Source organism: Coregonus lavaretus (genome assembly GCF_964263955.1).
Source record: "Coregonus lavaretus genome assembly, chromosome: 30".
Taxonomy (NCBI): domain Eukaryota; kingdom Metazoa; phylum Chordata; class Actinopteri; order Salmoniformes; family Salmonidae; genus Coregonus; species Coregonus lavaretus.
In genome coordinates this window covers 6,179,186-6,202,148 of record NC_140017.1, presented here as the reverse complement: position 1 = coordinate 6,202,148, position 22,963 = coordinate 6,179,186, and the positions used below count along the sequence as shown (strand labels likewise).

At 41.7% G+C, this 22,963-nt stretch overlaps 1 protein-coding gene across 1 annotated transcript in view; it reads right to left on the bottom strand.

The window, feature by feature from the left end:
- Positions 1-22,963, bottom strand: part of LOC311106067 (rho guanine nucleotide exchange factor 12-like) — a 72,182-nt gene that overhangs the window by 23,769 nt on the left and 25,450 nt on the right. Inside the window, exons 2-5 of the mRNA XM_084148362.1 lie at positions 11,541-11,561; positions 10,128-10,222; positions 1,893-1,949; positions 227-325 (exon numbers count right to left, since the gene is read on the bottom strand). Of these exons, the coding sequence (XP_084004488.1) occupies positions 227-325; positions 1,893-1,949; positions 10,128-10,222; positions 11,541-11,561 (272 nt within the window). The remainder of the gene's footprint in view (positions 1-226; positions 326-1,892; positions 1,950-10,127; positions 10,223-11,540; positions 11,562-22,963) is intronic.

Here is a 22,963-nt window from a genome sequence, read left to right as displayed (position 1 = left end):
TTGGATTCAGGGCCTGCTAGAATTCCCATCTCTCACACAGGTGATATGGTAGTACACCAGAGCCTCAAACTAACTTCCTGGTTAATTCCTGACTTTTTACCAGTATTTGGCTGATGGTCTGATGCTAAAGTTTGGCCCTTTATATATAAAAAATAACTATAGAGGATGAAAAGTAGTGAAGGCAAAGACAACAGCTATTTCCATTGTGGGGGTGGGTCGACCTTACCTTCCTTGACGAGCTGCACAAACACAGGATTGTCTCCGCTCACCGTCAGCCCAAAGCCATTCTCATCTTTCTGAATGATCACACATCGCTGGACAAGCCCTTTGCAGGACAGAGAGAGAACAATGATGTCACAAACAGGGCCTCAGATTCAGTTCAATGGAGGCCAGTTTGTAGGTGAACCCAGACACCCAGTGGTGTCCTGTGAAGGAGAGGTAGCAGGTCTAAAGAACAACACTGTGAACCGAGGATGAAGGATTCAAATTAAGACTACTACTGCACTCATTGGTCACTGTGAAGGTTATGGTCAAATAAGTGCAAGAGTTATTGAAATGTGTAGGCTAATCTACACACATCTGTTAGCGATTGGAGAGTTAGTGGAACAGTGTATGAGTGTGTTGTGATGTCAAGGCACTGCAATCAAAACCACACAAAATCATTGAAACAGAAGGGCACGCACACGCAGGCACACAAACATTTGTGCACGCACGCTTGACGCACACACACACACCAAGACCTTTGTACTGGGAGACAAGGGCAGACAGGTGTTTGGAGAGCAATAACTTAGTAATTGACTGGGATGGACAGGGTCAGTGGGTGGAAAACTAGTACTGTGTATTCCTTGAGCTTCTCCAACAGGTAGACTGTTAAACTGTTGATTGCTGTCTGGGTCTTGTAGGGGAGAGCCATGCCCATGACATTCAGACACACCCCATACAAACTGCTGATTCACTGCCATGACATGATTTCATGAGAGACTTAAGTCTAAGTTAGGCCTACACCTTCCACTTTTGCGCCACCCGTGAGGTCCGCTCAAACAAAATGATGCAATATCGAAGTCTGCTCCCATCCGCATGGACTCCCAAATCTCCAGAACCCTGTGCAGATGGGAGCGGACGTTCGATTGAAGTGGAAGGTATAGGCTCAACTAGGCATTATTGTGAGGGCTTCTACTGATGGTCAATGAACACATTCCTACTCTATTCAGTGCTGTTTACCATTTATGTATTTTTTATCTCCATTTGTTATCGAGGTCGTTTCGATAGATTCTGCACAGAGGAGATTGAATTTCATCCAAGGAGCGAGAGACATCGGTAAAACCTAATCTAATCTGGTAGATAATTAAACATGACCCAACTCTGGTAGTCTCTCCAGTCTAGAAGCTCACACTCATACTGTTTGTCCATGACGGACTAACTGTGTGCATCTCTGCTGGTATATTATCATGCCATCTTTGTCCTGATATACATAGACTTCGCTCCATAAAACAACATGACCTCCTCAAACCTGAGTGCTTTTACATCAAAACCTACTAGCTGGCCCTTCCTTTATTATTGTTGTGACAAAGGCATTGCAGCCAATGCAGTGTGTGTATACACCCATATAGGGGGGCAGTGTTCTGAGTCAAGTGGGTGGGACATTTGGTCGGGGGTGTAGCTGACACGGATGGGAGGGTGGGGGATGGTTGGGGGGGAGCAAAACAAAAGACAGAGGCTGGGCCAGGCGAGAGAGGCGAGATTCAAGCCCCGGGCTGGGGGAGGGGTCTGGGGAAGGGTTGGGGGTCAGGAGGAGCAGAGGGGGTCAGAGTGAGAGAGAGAGAAACAGCACTAGCAGTTGCAGACAGGCAGGCAGCTAGCTAGCTTAGCGACACCAACCAGGAGCAGCTTACCACAGGACTCGGGCTTCCCCTCCGCTAGAACACAGTCACTCTTCTGCACCAGAGCGTCTGGCCCACCAAAACGCAGGCGAGCGGGGGGGGGGGGGGGGGGGCAGAGCAACACAACACCCACCAGAACAAAAACAAAAGTGACAAATAAAAACAAAAGCAAGAAAGAGAAATTTAAAGGAGAAAACATGGGGACAGAGAAATCAAATAAAACATTAGCTAATAAACAATGGGATGGAATGACAGGAGTGTAGCTGTCTGAGTATGAATGAAGTAGCTAGCTAAGGCATAATGTTTGACTACGCCTATATGTTTTAATTACACCAGTTAAAATGTAGGCCTATCGCAGTGATTAGGATTGGAACCAAATTTAAAACAGCATAGATTTCATAGGTCGTTATCAATAAAACGTCACAATACAGTGCAGAGCGTTCGATTTGGCTGCTGGGGGTCAGGGATACCCCCAGTTCCACTAAACCATTGACTAACATGCCGTTTAATAAATGTTAACTATTTGTTTGTAATATCATCACCTCTTGAAGAGCATAGTCAGACCTACACATTTCGGATTATTCCTTATTAGCTCCATTAGTTATACAGCAAGTAACTGCATGCTTTTAATGATCAGTAAACATCAATTGATCATGCAATTTCAGATATGTGAGGGTAGTCTATCCATTTGGCATGTAGCTAGCTAAGCAAACAACATACGTCATTTAGCTTGCTTCATCAGAGATGAGGCTTTTGGAAAGAGCTTGACATCGGCAAGTCCTTGTCAAGTTGTCAGTCAGACTACGGTCATAACCACTATAGTTGGCAAGCAAATCAAACAATACTTGGATATAGTTTATCCCCTGAAAATGTGCTTGTTAATTAGCCATATTGACATGATCTGTTGTTAGCTAGCTAGCCAATTTGACCTGGTCCATCAATCAATGCAGCCTATCATGTCCGTCTGCAGCAATCGTGATTAAACACTTAAAAACAATGTTGAAAAGGGAATGTTAGGTAACATCGCTAGGTAGGCCTACATTGGTTGAAGGAAAAAGTACATTAGGTCTACTTACCGCTATATGTTTAGCCAACTGTACAACGTTTTTACCGGTATCTTGCAAAGTAAACATTATCAGCTAACAGTACATCATGAAATGCGCTCTTCTGCTACTTGACAGGCAGATCCCACAAAGGACGGGAAATTAACCTAAACCACTCATACTTGTAAAGTTATTTTATATCACTCAAATATCCAATGAATGATGGCCAATATTGAACGATATCGTGAGGCTACCCTTAAGTATCTGAAATTACATGATCAATTGATGTTTACTGATCATGAAAAACATGAAGTTGCTTGCTGTATAACTCTGATGAGAGCTAAATGTGTGCAATTGTTTTGCATGGAATAATCTGAAATTTGTAGTTCCGACTATGCTCTTCAAGAGGTGATAATATTACAACCAAAGAGTTAACATTTATTTAACAATCCCTTGAAAACGGCACACAGCTGTCAATGGTTTTAGCAGAGCTGTGCGTCTCCTTGTCCCCCAGCAGGAAAATCGAATGCTCTGCACCTTATTTCCTTTCATGATATTTCAAGGATGCTTACATCATCAACAAATGTAGCTACCATCTGTGCATTTCCATGTAAAAGGACCCATGAGCACCAACATGTAAAGTTCATAGGAGCATGTCAAATTGGGTGTCAAATGAAAGCTAAGATTATATATTTTTGTGAAATTAAGGCATACAGTTGAAGTCGGAAGTTTACATACACCTTAGCCAAATACATTTAAACTCAGTTTTTCACAATTCCTGACATTTAATCCTAGTAAAAAGTCCCTGTCTTAGGTCAGTTAGGATCACCACTTTATTTTAAGAATGTGAAATGTCAGAATAATAGTAGAGAGAATGATTTATTTCAGCTTCTATTTCTTTCATCACATTCCCAGTGGGTCAGAAGTTTACATACACTCAATTAGTATTTGGTAGCGTTGCCTTTAAATTGTTTAACTTGGGTCAAATGTTTCGGGTAGCCTTCCACAAGCTTCCCACAATAAGTTGGGTGAATTTTGGCCCATTCCTCCTGACAGTGCTGGTGTAACGGAGTCAGGTTTGTAGGCCTCCTTGCTCGCACATGGGCTTTGCGTTGGCCACTCCAATACCTTGACTTTGTTGTCCTTAAGCCATTTTGCCACAACTTTGGAAGTATGCTTGGGTCATTGTCCATTTGGAAGACGCATTTGCGACCAAGCATTAACTTTCTGACGGATGTCTTGAGATGTTGCTTCAATATATCCACATAATTTTCCTTCCTCATGATGCCACCTATTTTGTGAAGTGCACCAGTCCCTCCTGCAGCAAAGCACCCCCACAGCATGATGCTGCCACCCTCGTGCTTCACGGTTGGGATGTTGTTCTTCGGCTTGCAAGCGACCCCCTTTTTCCTCCAAACATTATGGCAGTTTTTCCTCCAAACAGTAAAATTTTTGTTTCATCAGACCAGAGGACATTTCTCCAAAAAGTACGATCTTTGTCCCCATGTGCAGTTGCAATCCTTAGTCTGGCTTTTTTATGGCGGTTTTGGAGCAGTGGCTTCTTCCTTGCTGAGCGGCCTTTCAGGTTATGTCGATATAGGACTCGTTTTACTGTGGATATAGATACTTTTGTACCTGTTTCCTCCAGCATCTTCACAAGGTCCTTTGCTGTTGTTCTGGGATTGATTTGCACTTTTCGCACCAAAGTACGTTAATCTCTAGGAGACAGAACGCTTCTCCTTCCTGAGCGGTATGACGGCTGCGTGGTCCCATGGTGTTTATACTTGCGTACTATTGTTTGTACAGATGAACGTGGTACCTTCAGGCGTTTGGAAATTGCTCCCAAGGATGAACACTTGTGGAGGTCCAAAAAAAAAATTCTGAGGTCTTGGCTGATTTATTTTGATTTTCCCACGATGTCAAGCAAAGAGGCACTGAGTTTGAAGGTAGGCCTTGAAATACATCCACAGGTACACCTCCAATTGACTCAATCATGTCAATTAGCCTATCAGAAGCTTCTAAAGCCATCACATTTTCTGGAATTTTCCAAGCTGTTTAAAGGCACAGTCAACTTAGTGTATGTAAACTTCTGACCCACTGGAATTGTGATTCAGTGAATTATAAGTGAAATAATCTGTCTGTAAACAATTGTTGGAAAAATTACTTGTGTCATGCACAAAGTAGATGTCCTAACCGACTTGCCAAAACTATAGTTTGTTAACAAGAAACTTGTGGAGTGGTTGAAAAATGAGTTTTAAATGACTCCAACCTAAGTGTATGTAAACTTCCGACTTCAACTGTATATACATTTTTCTACAATTTTCCATCCAAAAAATTTGGAATAAGCAAAGGCTTTGATTTCTGGTCAAACAGATGGAAAAGGGGTCGAAGACAACATCTACCAGAAAAAGTTTTAAACTGTATTAGAAATACATCAAAAAACAATAATGTTGAAGTAAAGACTCCTGTCAAATAATATCAACACTTAGATTTAGTTTTGGATACCTTCTGTAAGTTTAAGAAACATTGCCTTGTGCTTTGAAATTCCATTATCAAAACCCCACATATCTTTAAGATATTTTCATGGGGGGGATAATGAAAGTTCACAGAAGTAACAAGGTAGACCTACCAATTAGTTATAGTGTTGTTACTGATATCAAGTTTATTAATCATTAAGTGATTAAAACTTGTAATTCTGTTACCAGAAATCGGTAATGGAATTACAGAAAAATCTGTGACGGAATTATTGCAAATGAATTGGCTACAATAGGAAATCATAGTAGTCACAAACCACAGTTGGGTCACCTGCTACTGTCCTCCCTTCCACTGGCATACTGTTTTGTCCATCTCATAATTGTTTTCTTTCTCTCCCTCTCTCTGCCTCTCTCGCTGCCACCCTCTCTCCAATTAATGTCACCTCTTCCGGCTCTTTTTGACATTACCACTTACTCTCTTTCCATTGCTTAAGTGCGCAGCGCCCCTCAGCGCTTGCTCAATAACCCACATTTTAAATGTAACATTGATATCGGGAAATATTCCAAAAGTATGAAAGGCTGCTCCATAAGAGTGGGGACACTAGTGTTCTTGATAACTATCATCCAATTTCTAGGCTCTCTGGTCTAGCTAAGATTCTTGAATATTTGGTAAATGTATATCCTTGTTTCTTTTTATCTGAGAATTGTATTCTGAATCAGGGTTTAGACCAGGGCACAGTACTATTACTGCAACCACAGTTTTAAATTATATTGTCAATGCTTAGATGCCAAAATAAATTGCGCTGCCTTGTTTGTGGACTTGTCAAAGGCTTTTGACACAGTTGATCATTCTATATTATTGAGTAAGTTGTCCTCAATAGGCCTGGGCACTGTATGTGGTTTCAGACCATCTCAGTAATAGAACTCAGGCTATTGTGACAGAGGGGGTCAAATCTGAATTCCTTGAAGTGAATAAAGGGGTACCCCAGAGTTCGATTCTGGGACCACTATTGTTTACGCTGTATATAAATAACATTAGAAATACTGCTGATGATACAGCATTGTACTCTGTTGCACCATCAGTAAACCAAGCCTTTTCACATTTGCAGTCTGATTTCCAAGCGCTACAGAAGTCACTTTTAGATCTTAAGTTAGTACTTAATGGAAAACCAAACAAAATACATGCTATTTTTCTAGGTCCCATAACTTACACTTTAGGCTAGTAATTTCATGGTCACTTAACGGAACACAAATTGAACGATTATAAATATCTTGGTAGATACAGTGAGGGAAAAAAGTATTTGATGCCCTGCTGATTTTGTACGTTTGCCCACTGACAAAGACATGATTAGTCTAGAATTGTAATGGTAGGTTTATTTGAACAGTGAGAGACAGAACAACAACAAAAAAATCCAGAAAAACGCATGTCAAAAATGTTATACATTGATTTGCATTTTAATGAGGGAAATAAGAATTTGACCCCTCTGCAAAACATGACTTAGTACTTGGTGGCAAAACCCTTGTTGGCAATCACAGAGGTCAGATGTTTCTTGTAGTTGGCCACCAGGTTTGCACACATCTCAGGAGGGATTTTGTCCCACTCCTCTTTGCAGATCTTCTCCAAGTCATTACGGTTTCGAAGGTCAACAGTCTGGAGACTGGCTAGGCCACTCCAGGACCTTAATGTCCTTCTTCTTGAGCCACTCCTTTGTTGCCTTGGCCGTCTGTTTTGGGTCATTGTCATGCTGGAATACCCATCCATGACCCATTTTCAATGCCCTGGCTGAGGGAAGGAGGTTCTCACCCAAGATTTGACGGTACATGGCCCCGTCCATCATCCCTTTGATGCGGTGAAGCTGTCCTGTCCCCTTAGCAGAAAAACACCCCCAAAGCATAATGTTTCCACCTCAATGTTTGACGGTGGGGATGGTGTTCTTGGGGTCATAGGCAGCATTCCTCCTCCTCCAAACACGGCGAGTTGAGTTGATGACAAAGAGCTCAATTTTGGTCTCATCTGACCACAACACTTTCAACCAGTTCTCCTCTGAATCATTCAGATGTTCATTGGCAAACTTCAGACGGGCCTGTATATGTGCTTTCTTGAGCAGGGGGACCTTGCGGGCGCTGCAGGATTTCAGTCCTTCACAGCGTAGTGTGTTACCAATTGTTTTCTTGGTGACTATGGTCCCAGCTGCTTTGAGATCATTGACAAGATCCTCCCGTGTAGTTCTGGGCTCATTCCTCACCATTCTCATGATCATTGCAACTCCACGAGGTTAGATCTTGCATGGAGCCCCAGGTCGAGGGAGATTGACAGTTCTTTTGTGTTTCTTCCATTTGCGAATAATCGCACCAACTGTTGTCACCTTCTCACCAAGCTGCTTGGCGATGGTCTTGTAGCCCATTCCAGCCTTGTGTAGGTCTACAATCTTGTCCCTGACATCCTTGGAGAGCTCTTTTGTCTTGGCCATGGTGGAGAGTTTGGAATCTGATTGATTGATTGCTTCTGTGGACAGGTGTCTTTTATACAGGTAACAAACTGAGAGTAGCACTCCCTTTAAGAGTGTGCTCCTAATCTTAGCTTGTTACCTGTATAAAAGACACCTGGGAGCCAGAAATCTTTCTGATTGAGAGGGGGCCAAATACTTATTTCCCTCAGTAAAATGCAAATCAATTTATAAAATTTTTGACATGCGTTTTTCTGGATTTTGTTGTTGTTATTCTGTCTCTCACTGTTCAAATAAACCTACCATTAAAATTATAGACTGATCATGTCTTTGTCAGTGGGCAAACGTACAAAATCAGCAGGGGATCAAATACTTTTTTCCTTCACTGTAGAGACATACCCCAAGAGACTTGCAGCTGTAATTGGTGCAAAAGGTGACTCTACAAAGTATTGACTTTTATTTGAAAGGGGGGTGAATACTTTTGCAAGCCACTGTAAATCCACTTCACCAACTGTATGTAGTTCAATAACCATAATAATATATTTTCAAAATCAAGGTGTCATGTCATAGCGGACACCCCATTCTTTCTGTAGACATCTTTAAATCTTAATTCGGAGCAGATATTGAACAACGTTTTTGGAAAACTGAGGGAGCTTTCACTGTAATTATTTTAACAAACTTTGCATCTGCACAGTTCTTCCAGTAAATGTGTTTTCGTGAAGTGTTCTGTGTACTTTGTTCAAAGTAATCACTGTGCATAGAGTTGTATGGTTTGTTAAACTTTGAAATCAATTGTTTGGCATACATTTTAAAGAGTCAAAGCGTAATTCCATTAATGTGGAATTGCCCATCTTGTGATCAGAGACATACAGTGCTTTGCAAAAGTATTCATACCCTCTTGGATTTCTTCACATTTTATTGTGTTAAAAAGAGCTGGATACTTATGCAATGACTATATTTTAGTTATTTAATTCCTATTAATCTTTTAAAACATGTAAAAAAAAATCTTCCACTTTGACAGAGTATTTTGTGTAGATTGTTGACAAAAAAATACAATTAACTCAATTTTAATCCCACTTTGTAACAATAACATTTGAAGAAATCCAAGGGGTATGAATACTTTTGCAAGGCACTGTATAGAGCTAGCCAGGGTATCTTTATAGCCTATGAGCGAAATTTTTCAGTGCAAAATAATTGTACAAAGTGCAAAATTTACCATAATAAACCTACATCAACAATGTGTGTTATAAAGAGCCGACTATTTATGTATTGCTCAGTTTACTAAACTCTAGTTAAATAATCACCTCATCACACATTTAATCCTTCGGGGTTTACAGTATTCTTTGCACTACGAGAAAGATATGCCTCTGCTTGTAATGACAGTCTGTGACAATAGAGCGTTAAAATTGTAGTATTCCATCCAAACCCAAGTCAAATCTGAAGTACACTCTGTTGTTATTGTTAACCATTAATATGCCAGTGAAAGATCATGTTGAGACAGACGAGCACCGAGACAATTGACTTGAACCCCAAAAAACAGCCACTCCATTTAGAAATCATGATCATGTTAAAGAAAGATGATGGTGCTTGAAAACTATTTGGGGATATGATTCTTAGGAAATAGGACTCATGCATCATGCAACACAAAAAGGCAAGCCAAAAGGTGAAATAGAGAGAGTGAGAGACGTGGACATGCAACAGGGGTAAAGAAAAGATCTGAATAAAACCTCATTCAATCTCTCATCTTTCAACCAGAATAATTATTTGATAATATTACTCCACTAAAGATTGGAAGACATTGCTTGCTGCTTCTCTATGTAACTGTGCTTTAGGCTGACGGAACAAGACTACAGTTTGGGCCTAAACATCAGAAGAAAGTGAACTGAAGTGATACAGACAATCATTCCGAGACTTGTCTTGTGTAACCTCTTGCCGAACACGTCTTGTCCGTGTTCGTTGCGTCATTCTGAGATAAGCTGGAGGGCACGAGGCCATCAAACAGCTTCGAGCATGTTGAATTAATAATGCATTCATTTGTGTACAATAACACTGAACAGAAGACGTGATTGTGCACAACAAAGATCTGCTATTAATCAGATAGAGCAAGACTTCTTGCAAGACATGGTGGCCTTAAAGATTCAGAAATTCAGGTGCAGATCAGAGAAAGAAACCGTGAATATACTTTCCACACAGTGAACATAAATCATAGTGCATAGCATACAACATCGATTCACACCATCCCATCATCTGTGCGTGTGCATGTGTGTGTGCCAGAAGGTTTACCTGTAGGGTCAAACTCATGTGAAGCGGAGACTGCCGGTTTATCTCTTTTGGGTTTCTTGTCAGGGGGGTGGTCTTTACTGAGAATGCTACTGCTTCTGAAAAGAGAGAGCTTTGTAAAAACAAGGAAATATCTGAAAAACCTAAACCATAAGAGTTAACCTGATGATCATTGAGGAGCACAGCCGCTGTGCTATCGCAGAACACAATATGCTATTTGTGAGCAGCTACTAGGCCTACAACACTGACAACTGTCCTTTTCTATAGGAAACATAACATACAATTTCAATGTCGTGGAGTGCCACCAATAACTGCCATGCTGATGGGAATATCCACAACAAAGAAACTCAATTGTTCACTCAATGGCCACCCCATCAACGACGAGGTGAAGAGGACATCCTATCAATCATGATAATAACTGTATTTGACAGATGATCTGGGCCCAGATTCACAAAACACTTATTATGCAAAAACTCCTAAGAAGCTTTTTAAGAAAATAAAAACATAAGTTAATAAGGTAGTTCTTAAGTGCAATTCCTCAACAATATTTTATGACAGAATGATTTTCTTACGAACTTCTCAAATATCTTCTTTCAAATCCTCTTAAGATGTTTGTTGCTAGCAACCATTTTAGCTAGCTATCTAGCTTGTAATGGCAATCATGTTGCTGACTGCTTGGTTGGGAGTCCCGTGTGGCTGCATATTTCCTACTGAGATTATGGTTCTAAAATATGTTCTTGGGTTTAAAATAATCAATACTGAAACTTTCAGATGAAGTTTGTGAGTGAATTAAACATGTTCAATTGCTTTCATTAGACAAGGGTTTAGCTATCTTGGAATTAAGAACATTTCCAATAACTATTTTCAATAATCAAATTTCTTCTTAACATGTTGCTTAAGGAGAAACAGAAGAAATAGCTTTTTTTTTTTTTTTTTTTTTTTAAACGTTTTGAGGAATAGCAACTTTGCTTAACTTTCTTCTTAAGTCTATTGTTGAGGAAAAAATGGCAGTTAAGAAGACATTTATTCTTAAGAGCGGCTGTGCTGCTGAGTGGGTCTGTAAGAGCCGGAGAAGCAGAGGAGGAATGTCGTAAGGCCAGACCCCGGGCCCTGCTCTGCATACATGTGGCTGTGAAAGGCCTGTTTTCTCTCCGGACTAGGCAGTGATGGGTCGAGCTAGAAGAGGGACCCCTTTGTCCCCCAGCCCTGTCTGAGGCTGAAGTGAGCACTATGTGCGTAGTATGTGTGTGTGCGTGCATGTGTGTGTATGTGTGTGTGTGTATGTGTGTGTACTAGTCCCCCCACGGGGGACTAGTACGAAAATGTATGCACTCACTACTGACTGTAAATCGCTCTGGATAAGAGCGTCTGCTTAATTACTCAATTGTAAATGTTGCATGAAATGAGGTTTCTTACCCGTTTGCTTTATTGGGAAACCTGAGGGCAAAAGAGGAGAGTGTCATAATCATCGTCATAATCCGATTCGAGCAACATCACCGAGTGACGACGACATCAGCAGACAATTCAAACAAGAACGTGAGCCTGTGCGGTACACTGACGATACTTTGCAAGGGGACTTGGGAGCAGGAAAAACAAGACGCCTACTGAAGCGTCTCCCGAGACTGATGCTCGTAAACATCATAATCCTGGTTAAACTACAGCAGCTTTCTTCAGCACAGACAGCAGTAGCTCAAAGATGAAAGGCTTTGCCAGGTCAAATTTCCTCCTTCCCCACTTCTCGGATCTTATCCAATTGTGTCCTTTACAGTTCAAAAACAGACCACTGTCATGATCATAAAATCTGAGTCATGCTCTGCTTGACTGGGATGCAGACTGGCTGGCTGCCTGTAGTGCCTTGCAGGAATTAGTGTCCATAAGTGGTAGGGGGGAAAGTAGGGTATCGATATATTGAAATAGGGAACTTTTCTAGAAAAGCATTGATTGGAAGGGCTGAGACCATTCATCACAATGATTGACCACACAAACATACATACATACATATATCCTTTTTGAAAATATATTTCCCTTTATTACTTTCCAACCCCACCACCCCTTCCCCAATTGGAGTAAACTAGTGAACAACAACGCTTAGGCCTCTACTTCTAGCCCATACATACTATATACATTTTATGGACCCAGTCAAATTCTACAATAATTATATTTTGTTTGTTTTTACTCCTGCACTTCCTCCGATCATTTTCATGATGTCCATCTGGTTTGCTTCTATATGAAATATTTTTGTAACTGTGCTCTTTCACAAAAGCTCTCAACCTATATACTTATTATGGACACAGTATGCTTTACATTAGTTATCTTGTTGTTATTAGTTGTTGTTATTAGTCCCATCCTTCAGCTCCATTCAACACCTCCCATCTATCTCTTAACACCATCCATATTGGATTTCTATTTGCCATATATTTTTCAACTGTACTGTGATGTTTTACAAAAGTTCTGACCCTTTCTATTCTCATTGTTTCTACAGATTGTAAATTGAAAATAAACATTTTTGCTAAAAGTATTATTATATTATTGATCGATTGACTATGACTTTTCAGATCACCCAGTAGTGCTATCTGCAGGGTTAGCTCCAGGTAAATATTGCAATCCTTTAGCCATTCCTGGACCTGTGTCCAAAAACAAGCTACAAATGGACAGTACCAAAACAAATGATCTAATAATTGTCTTTTCGCAGCAAAATCTGCAGAGCTGGGAAGATTGTATCCCCCATATAAATAACATTCTATTGGTAGCAATAATTGTATATAATAATTTAAATTGGATAGGATAGGATAGTTACTTAGAAGGAGCTTCGGCAAGCCATTATAGCTATTTAGATTAGCATTGGTAACTATGTACCAATGCTAACAATTTTAATGATCCATTTTTATAACCCAAATTAATGAATAGGCTAGCCCATGAAGGATGAAAAAATAACAGGCCAGAGAACGGATGCATCCATACGATGTAGTTTTCCCCCCTTTTATTTTCCTTAAACAAGGGTCCTGACCCAGACTTGGGGAAAAGCTAACCTCACCAGCCCCAAGGCTGAAAACAGGGACAGATTCCCAGAAACAGTGAGCACTCCTGGCAGAGCTCCCGTTTCCTGAGTGAGAAACGTCCAGGCTGCAGAGGTAGCAGGCAGCACTGCGGCTCAGAGGAGAAAAGCAGCACACGTCAGGATTTGGCAAATCTCACTCATTCCCTATTAACTTTTTAAGCTTTCTTCAGTGGTCAGCAAACAGTGCTAAACCCGTATTATAACACGGTCCAGGAAGTGAAAGAGACCTTGGAGGATAAGCCATTATGATCCAGTTAAGTAGGGCTCTATAAAATCTGTTTAATTTTTTTGCCTGATTCCGTCATTTCTCCCCCCAAATTCAATTTTCTCCGTTTTGTTTTTCCAGGTTTCCGTTTCCCCCTGATTTTTCAGGTTTTCGCTCTGAAAATCACACCTTTTTAATAGAAAAACAACTCATTTGGATTTTTCACAATAATGCTTAAACAACATCAGGAGACCACTTTTGAGGTCTGGGAAAAAATGTATTTAGCTGTGTTTTCAAAGCACTCTTGATGGTTGAGTTTGCAAAACAAATACCCACTGGGTTGTTGCAAATAATCATGATATTATTCTGCCAGGTCTAAGCATAGGCTACTTTGTAGTTAACATGTAACCCTTTCCAGCCCGCCCATTCAAAATTCTGAAACAAGTTCCCGATGGTTGTCACGTCAATATCTCTGCGCTACAATCACAAAAAAATAAAACCCCTCCTTTGATAGGTTACAATTTCTGCATTAATGATATATGAATGAAAATGGTTCATTTGACGCTGCTGCCACAGGAAAGCACCCCTCCCCCACTCAATCTGACAGGTTATGACCAACTTTGGCAGCTCCATCATTCAGATTTGAAACTGTATATCATTTGTTACTATGTTGGTAATGATAACATTTACATTTTATTGATGGGATGAGTCTGAAATGAACTTTTGACGCCTGGTGAGCTTACTAGCTACCAAACCGAGTAGACTTGAAAAGTAGAATCAGCTTGAAAGTCAGTTGACAACTTCTATCGGAGGTAAACGTTTATATTATCTGATCAATGGCATTGATATTGTACATGAAAAGCTTTATCAATAAAACATCTCAGATAATGTTAGCTATCTAGCTTGTCTTGTCTTTTTGATGTTTGTGAATATATTTTGTCCATAGCTTGCCAGCCAAAAGAAAGAGGGATGCTGTGAAATAAAATTTAGTGGCTAGCTATACTTTACTAGCTAGTCATATCCCCTAGCTAGATGAATACATGGCTATATCTCATTAGTTGTCTGTTTATCTGTGATACAGTGCATTCTGAAAATATTCGGAGCCCTTCCCCCTTTTGTTAAGTTACAGCCTTATACCAAAAGTTTTTTAGTTTTTTTTAATCCATTCCCCATAATGACAAAGCAAAAGCAGGTTTTTAGACATGTTTGTTTTTAGACATTTTTCAATTTTGAGCTCAGGTGCATCCTGTTTCCCTTGATCATCCTTGAGATGTTTCTACAACTTATAATATATAATATAATATGCCATTTAGCAGACGCTTTTATCCAAAGCGACTTACAGTCATGCGTGCATATTTTTTTTTTTTGGTGTATGGGTGGTCCCGGGGATCGAACCCACTACCTTGGCGTTACAAGCGCCGTGCTCTACCAGCTGAGCTACAGAGGACCACTTGACTGGAGTCCACCTGTGGTAAATTCAATTGAATGGACATGATTTGGAAAGGCACACACCTCTCTATATGAGGTCCCACAGTTGACAGTGCATGTCAGAGCAAAAACCAACCATGAGGTTGAAGGAATTGTCTGTAGAACTCAGAGACAGGATTGTGTCGAGGTACAGATCTGGGGAAGGGTACCAAAAACATTCTGCAGCATTGAACACAGTAGCCTCCATCATTCTTAAATTGATTTAGTTTGGAACCACCAAGACTCTTCCTAGAGCTGGCCGCCCGGCCAAACTGAGCAATCGGGGGAAAAGGGCCTTGGTCAGGGAGGTGACCAAGAACCCGATGGTCACTTTGACAGAACTCCAGAGTTCCTCTGTGGAGATGGGAGAACCTTCCAGAAGGACAACCATCTCTGCAGCACTCCACCAAATCAGGCCTTTATGGTAGAGTGGCCAGACGGAAGCCACTCCTCAGTAAAAGGCACATGACAGCCAGCTTGGAGTTTGCCAAAAGCCACCTAAAGGTCTCTCATACCATGAGAAAAAGGATTCTCTGGTCTTACGAAACCAAGATTGCACTCTTTGGCCTGAATGCCAAGCGTCACGTCTGAAGGAAACCTGGCACCATCCCTACGGTGAAGCACGGTGGTGGCAGCATCATGCTGTGGGAATGTTTTTCAGTGGCAGGGACTGGGAGACTAGTCAGGATCGAGGGAAAGATGAACGGAGCAAAGTACAGAGAGATCCTTGATGAAAATCTGCTCCAGAGTGCTCAGGACCTCAGACTGGGGCGAAGATTCACCTTCTGACAGGACAACAACCCTAAGCACACAGCCAAGAAAACGCAGGAGTGGCTTCGGGACAAGTCTCTGAATGTCCTTGAGTGGCCCAGCCAGAGCCCACACTTGAACCCGATCGAACATCCCGATCGAACAGGGACAAGATTGTAGACCTACACAAGGCTGGAATGGGCTACAAGACCATCGCCAAGCAGCTTGGTGAGAAGGTGAAAACAGTTGGTGCGATTATTCGCAAATGGAAGAAACACAAAAGAACTGTCAATCTCCCTCGGCCTGGGGCTCCATGCAAGATCTCACCTCGTGGAGTTGCAATGATCATGAGAACGGTGAGGAAGCAGCCCAGAACTACACAGGAGGATCTTGTCAATGATCTCAAGGCAGCTGGGACCATAGTCACCAAGAAAACAATTGGTAACACACTACGCCGTGAAGGACTGAAATCCTGCAGCGCCTGCAAGGTCCCCCTGCTCAAGAAAGCACATATACAGGCCCGTCTGAAGTTTGCCAATGAACATCTGAATGATTCAGAGGAGAACTGGGTGAAAGTGTTGTGGTCAGATGAGACCAAAATCGAGCTCTTTGGCATCAACTCAACTCGCCGTGTTTGGAGGAGGAGGAATGCTGCCTATGACCCCAAGAACACCATCCCCACCGTCAAACATGGAGGTGGAAACATGATGCTTTGGGGGGTGTTTTTCTGCTAAGGGGACAGGACAACTTCACCGCATCAAAGGGACGATGGACGGGGCCATGTACCGTCAAATCTTGGGTGAGAACCACCTCCTCTCAGCCAGGGCATTGGAAATGGGTCGTGGATGGGTATTCCAGCATGACAATGACCCAAAACACACGGCCAAGGCAACAAAGGAGTGGCTTAAGAAGAAGCACATTAAGGTCCTGGAGTGGCCTAGCCAGTCTCCAGACCTTAATCCCATAGAAAATCTGTGGAGGGAGCTGAAGGTTCGAGTTGCCGAACGTCAGCCTCGAAACCTTAATGACTTGGAGAAGATCTGCAAAGAGGAGTGGGACAAAATCCCTCCTGTGATGTGTGCAAACCTGGTGGCCAACTACAATAAATGTCTGACCTCTGTGATTGCCAACAAGGGTTTTGCCACCAAAGTACTAAATCATGTTTTGCAGAGAGGTCAAATACTTATTTCCCTCATTAAAATGCAAATCAATTCATAACATTTTTGACATGCGTTTTTCTGGATTTTGTTGTTGTTATTCTGTCTCTCACTGTTCAAATAAACCTACCATTCAAATTATAGACTGATCATTTATTTGTCAGTGGGCAAACGTACAAAATCAGCAGGGGATCAAATACTTTTTTCCCTCACTGTACATAAGGGTAAATCAATTTCAATTCAATCACCTTTTGACAGCATACTTTTTGATTTAAAACTTTCCATATATATATAGTGGTCAGAAAGTGAGTTTTTGAAAACAATCAGAGGTTTTTAGATCATTGACATTAAGGTTAAATGCCAATTCTTACTTTTAAAAAAAGAACATGTATTTTCAATCAATTATTAAATAGTTTGACAATCCTGTTTGTAAGCTTTTAAATGATATCAATCTCAACCGTTTATCTTTTCCAGTGATGAACACATGGATGTCTCATGGTATGGTGGGGTATGCAAAATAGGTCAACTTTAAGCACCTTTATCTCTTTAATGTTTTGGCATTCAAGTCCAAAAAGTCACTTTCTGAGCATTTCTACAATGGGAAAATATGTATGGAAGGTCTCGTTCAAATCAAAAGAGCTGCCGTCAAAAAGTGATCGAATTCAAATTGATTTACGCATCAAGGTGACGACTTATGGTGAATTAGTAGGCTTAAGAGCAACTAGTAGGCTAAAGTTCCAGTTCCTCTCCATCAATACTAAAGTGAGACCAAATTTAGTATTATGGTTTGTAAGAGTGAATGTCGACCGTATGGGACATCTGTCTTACCAACTAGCCATATTCAATCTCTTTTCTAGCGACACTGAATCCCATTCAGCGAGGCAATGACGAGCTGAATGGCCCATTTATGAAATGTTCTCAGACTGTAATAAGTTCCAGAGACGACTGCCTGCAACTCCCTCAAAATGCCAAAGAGGAGAAATGGAAAAGTAAGCACAAACAACCTCAATGAGGTTAAACCCAGCGACTTATAATCATAGCTTGAAGATGTGTTGTTCTCTCCCTCAGTGAATCATAGGAGAAATGGAAAGAAAACGATGAGCATTCGCTCTCAAAATGAAATTGATTCATTATGGAAATCTGGTCGCCAATATCTGTTAACTTTGAAAACCAACATTCATCATCATTAGGCAAAAGCATTTGCTAGAAGACTTCATGAATGCTATATAAAGATATTGGGCCGTATTTCAAGAAAGCAGAGCTCTACAGTACAACCATTTTATTCGCATATGCGCCAAAATGTTTAGCTGTGTGACCTGGAATTTTATATTTAGGAGCACCAGTGCACCTAGAAATAAAATCACCCAGATGATAGTTGGTGCAATGGTTACGTCACTGTACCGCAGCACCTGATTGCCTGAGCGCAGATTCATGACCGTCATGCTTTCTACAAAGAAAACATCTTGTTGCGTAAAATATTTGTAATTGTGCTCCTAAATTTATTTTTGTGTAGTCCTAAATTTTTGTGCTCCTTGTAAAAAAGGTCAGTGTAGAGCCCTGGAAAGGTTAAGAAAAAAAGTATTCCAAAGACAAATGTCTGTTGTGAACTCATGGGCCTTCTGCCTGAATGTCCCTGGATGTTTTTGCCAGGTTTCTCACTGCAGCGTGAGGCCGGCGGGGCAGAGCCTTCACAAAACACCCGGCTATAGGTGCCTGTACTGGGACTCGCATTGGAAGAAGAGGTGGAGAAGGGGGGAGTTGGTAAGAAGAGGAGGCGAGGGCAAAGTGGGAGGAACTAGAGGGAGCAACAGAGAATGGGGTGGGGAATGGGAGGGGCAGTAAAGGTGGGGCCAGGCTTGAATACTCAATTGAGGTATTGTGTTTTCTTGGAAAACTGTGGAGGAATGGGCCAAGAGGGCCTGAATCAGGGACACCCCAAACCGAAGAGGACGGTGAAAAACAAATTTTGTCTATGAGGGACTTTCAACAAGAGAGGAGGGGCTGGAGGGATAGAAAACGGTGAACTGTGAGAGGAACTAGCAATGCTGTTTCCCTGGTTCAGAAGAAAAGGAAAACTCCAGGTTTTCGCTTTTCCCTCGATGTAGCTACTAGTAACAGTCAGAGAAGAAAAGGCGAAGCGAGAGGTTTTAATCCGCCCAAAAGCTATGCACGAAGTGAGGAATTTTTGTATGGAGGTGTCAGAATTGGTCTCAAAGAAATGTATAGTTGATTTGTAACGTGAGGCTTATTTGATCGAATAGAAGTTTTGGAATGTTTAGGTTGTTATGAATGCACAGTGCCTTCGGAAAGTATTCAGACCCCTCTACTTTTTCCACATTTTGTTACGTTACAGCCTTATTCTAAAATTGATGAAAAAACTAAAACAGAAATACTTATTTACATAAGTATTCAGATCCTTTACTATGAGACTCGAAATTAAGCTCAGGTGCATCCTGTTTCTTTCTATTGATCATCCTTGAGATGTTTCTACAAATTGATTGGTGTCCACCTGTGGTAAATTCAATTGATTGGACATGATTTGTAAAGGCACACACCTGTCTATATAAGGTCCCACAGTTGATAGCGCATGTCAGAGCAAAAACCAAGCCATGAGGTCGAAGGAATTGTATGTAGAGCTCAGAGACAGGATTGTGTCGAGGCACAGATCTGGGGAAGGGTACCAAAACATGTCTGCAGCATTGAAGGTCCTCAAGAAAACACTGGCCTCCATCATTCATAAATGGAAGACGTTTGGAACCACCAAGACTCTTCCTAGAGCTGGCCGCCCGGCCAAACTGAGCAATCGGGGGAGAAGGGCCTTGGTCAGGAAGGTGACCAAGAACCCGATGGTCACTCTGACAAAGCTCAAGAGTTCCTCTGTGGAGATGTGAGAACCTTCCAGAAGGACAACTATCTCTGCAACACTCCACTAATCAGGCCTTTATGGTAGAGTGGCCAGACGGAAGCCACTCCTCAGTATTAGGCACATGACAGCCCGCTTTGAGTTTGCCAAAAGGCCCCTAAAGGACTCTCAGACCATGAGAAACAAGACTCTCTGGTCTGATGAAACCAAGATTCAACTCTTGGCCTGAATGCCAAGCGTCACGTCTGGAGGAAACCTGGCACCATCCCTACGGTGAAGCATGGTGGTGGCAGCATCATGCTGTGGGGATGTTTTTCAGCGGCAGGGACTGGGAGACTAGTCAGGATTGAGAGAAAGATGAACGGAGTAAATCTGAGCTGTAAAAAAAACATAGGCTATTCCGTAAAAACAGCTAGAGCATATGCACATGTTGTAATCAAAATTCTCACCTTAACTGGTGCATTTCAAACTATCCTTTTGTGAGGTGCAGCCGGGAACTAGTTCTGTACAATGGTGAGTGGTGGATCCTCCATCATCACTTAAATCTTAAGTTGGGGAACATTGTGGCTTCACAGTAGATTACAACGGCGATGTACAGAGAGTTGTGGATACAATATTAACAGTATGTCGCCACTGTTCAACGAGAATAGCCTATGCAGAGCGGCGCGTGTAGCTTGTTGTTGTTGTCGGCCAATCACAAGTCATCAAAGCGGCACTACAGTCATAGAGCCTCCGTGTGGCAAAGCAAGTTAGGACATTATCTGATCAATGGAAAATGGAATTAAAAGTGCAATATGCAGAACCGATATAGACGTCTTCAGCGCGGGCAAAAAAATGTTTATGCATCCCCTGGCAATAAAATCGCAGCACCCCCACCCCACTTCACTCAGATCGGGCCCGGTCTGGATCCGACCAGGTCTATACGAAACTGGTCTAGTTGTCCTCGGGTCCGTTAGGAACAGGTCTCTATATAAAAACAAATATTTATGCATATCGGGTCCGGGTAGGATAGCCCCAGGTCCATCTCGGAATGGGTCCTTGAAGACCTCTACTTGAGAGGCCCAACATAACAATCCCTGTCACAACAGACAATGGCAGGAACATCGGAAATGCTGTCACAGAAGCTAGACTTGGGCTAGGTGGTATACCATATTTGACGTTATACAGGTATTGATGCACTGAACAGTTTGGGTTTTTACTTTACCTTCTATAACGGTATTTGAATGTTTGGTTTGTTAAATGTTATACGCAGTGTGTAGCGTCCATCTTTATAGTTTCCTTCGCTACTTGAATCATCTCTCTCCGCTCTCTCTCCATGCCACTTTCCACACAGACCTAGCCCCGCCCCCTGTCACTCAAGGAGGGCATTTGTTGCTCCTCAACCACGAGACACTTGCGTTCTGTCTGCATCGTCAATGCAGCACATTTTCACTTAGCTTCTTTTTTTTTAAAAATATATTTAAAACATACAATATACTTGCAGTAAAGCCGCTCTACAACTATATCACATTGGTCATCTAACAGACCATCCAGAGCGACACACAGAAGCAACCAGGGTCAACGCCTTGCTCAAGGGCACGTCGACAAATCTCCCACAAGGTCAAAAACAGGGACCCGAACCAGCGATCCATGATCCCCCCCACAGTTCCCCAAGCGCTGCCCCTCAACCATCCGAGACCCCCACCAATAATTTTTTTATAATTCCACCCCCCCCCCCCCCCCCCACCAAGAAAAATAAAATACTTCCACCCCCCCCACACCCCCATTTTCAGCTATTACTGAACCTGAGACCAGAAACAGGCTACCTGAGGGCAGTACCAAAATAAATGGTCTATTGATTCTGTATCCTCACAACAAAATCTGCAGATCTTCGATGATTGTATGCCCCAAATATTCAAAATGTTGTTGGTGGCAAGAATTCTATTTAATAATTTTAGCTGAAAAGCACGAAGACTTGAATATTGCGTCATTTTATATATCAACTCATACACCCTGTACCATGGAATCGGTACATCAAAATTCTCTTCCCAACTATTTTACAATCTGTATGGCACAGCTGTCAACATCCTGGTCCTCAAATGAAACTGGTATACTTTCATATTTATGCTATTTTTATTCCTCCACCAGTTTTGATCCATTATATTGGGCAGACCAGTTCCCTACCTCCTCCCACTGCCACCTGCCTCCTTCATCTTTGGGGTAATGCTGTAATCAATTGGTTGTAATATTGGATTGAGCAGACCTTCCCATACAATTCTGTTAACTCCATGAAAGACATAACTCTACCATTCAAATTTACAATATCATTGAAAAACAAAATACCCTTTTCAAACATCTTTCCCATAAATACAGGTCTTTCATCAACCAGCACATTTGAGTTCAGCCATAATATTTGTTGTAATATTTGTTCTCTCTTTTCAGGGGGATTAAATTGAAATTGTAGCCAGCTCTGCAATGTTTGTTTAAAAAATAGAGATATTTTTTTCAAAGTATCATTTTAAATTAATCGAAAATGAGACATGGTAGAAGGATTACTTTATCCTATCCCAGGTATTCCTTAAAGAGGTGGGGTTTCAAATGCACTCACCTGGTTTCCCAGGTCTGAATTAGCCCCTGATTAGAAGGAGAGGATGAAAAACAGAGGTGTTTCGGCCCTCCAGGATCGGAATTGAAGAACCCTGGTTTAGGGAAAGGCTACAAAAAGCTATCGTAGAGATGTAAGCTGTCAGTGTCCACTGTGAGGAACATAGTGAGGAAATGGAAGACCACAGGCACAGTTCTTGTTAAGGCCAGAAGTGGCAGGCCAAGTAAAATATCGGAGAGGCAAAGGCGAAGGATGGTGAGAACGGTCAAAAACAGCCCACAGACCACCTCCAAAGACCTACAACATAATCTTGCTTCAGATGGTGTCACTGTGCATCGTTCAACAATTCAGCGCGCTTTGCACAAGGAGAGTGATGCGGAAGAAGCCTTTTCTGCACACACGCCACAAACAGAGTCGCTTGATGTATGCAAACGCACATTTGGACAAGCCAGCTTCATTTTGGAATAAGGTGTTGTGGACTGATGAAACAAAGATTTAGTTATTTGGTCATAACAAGGGGCGTTATGCATGGCGGCAAAAGAACACAGCGTTCCAAGAAAAACACTTGCTACCCACAGTAAAATTTGGTGGGGGTTCCATCATGCTGTGGGGCTGTGTGGCCAGTGTCGATACTGGGAATATTGTTAAAGTTGAGGGTTGCATGGATTCCACTCAATATCAGCAGATTCTTGGGAATAATGTTGAAGAATCAGTCACAAAGTTTAAGTTACGCTGGGGCTGCATATTTCAACAAT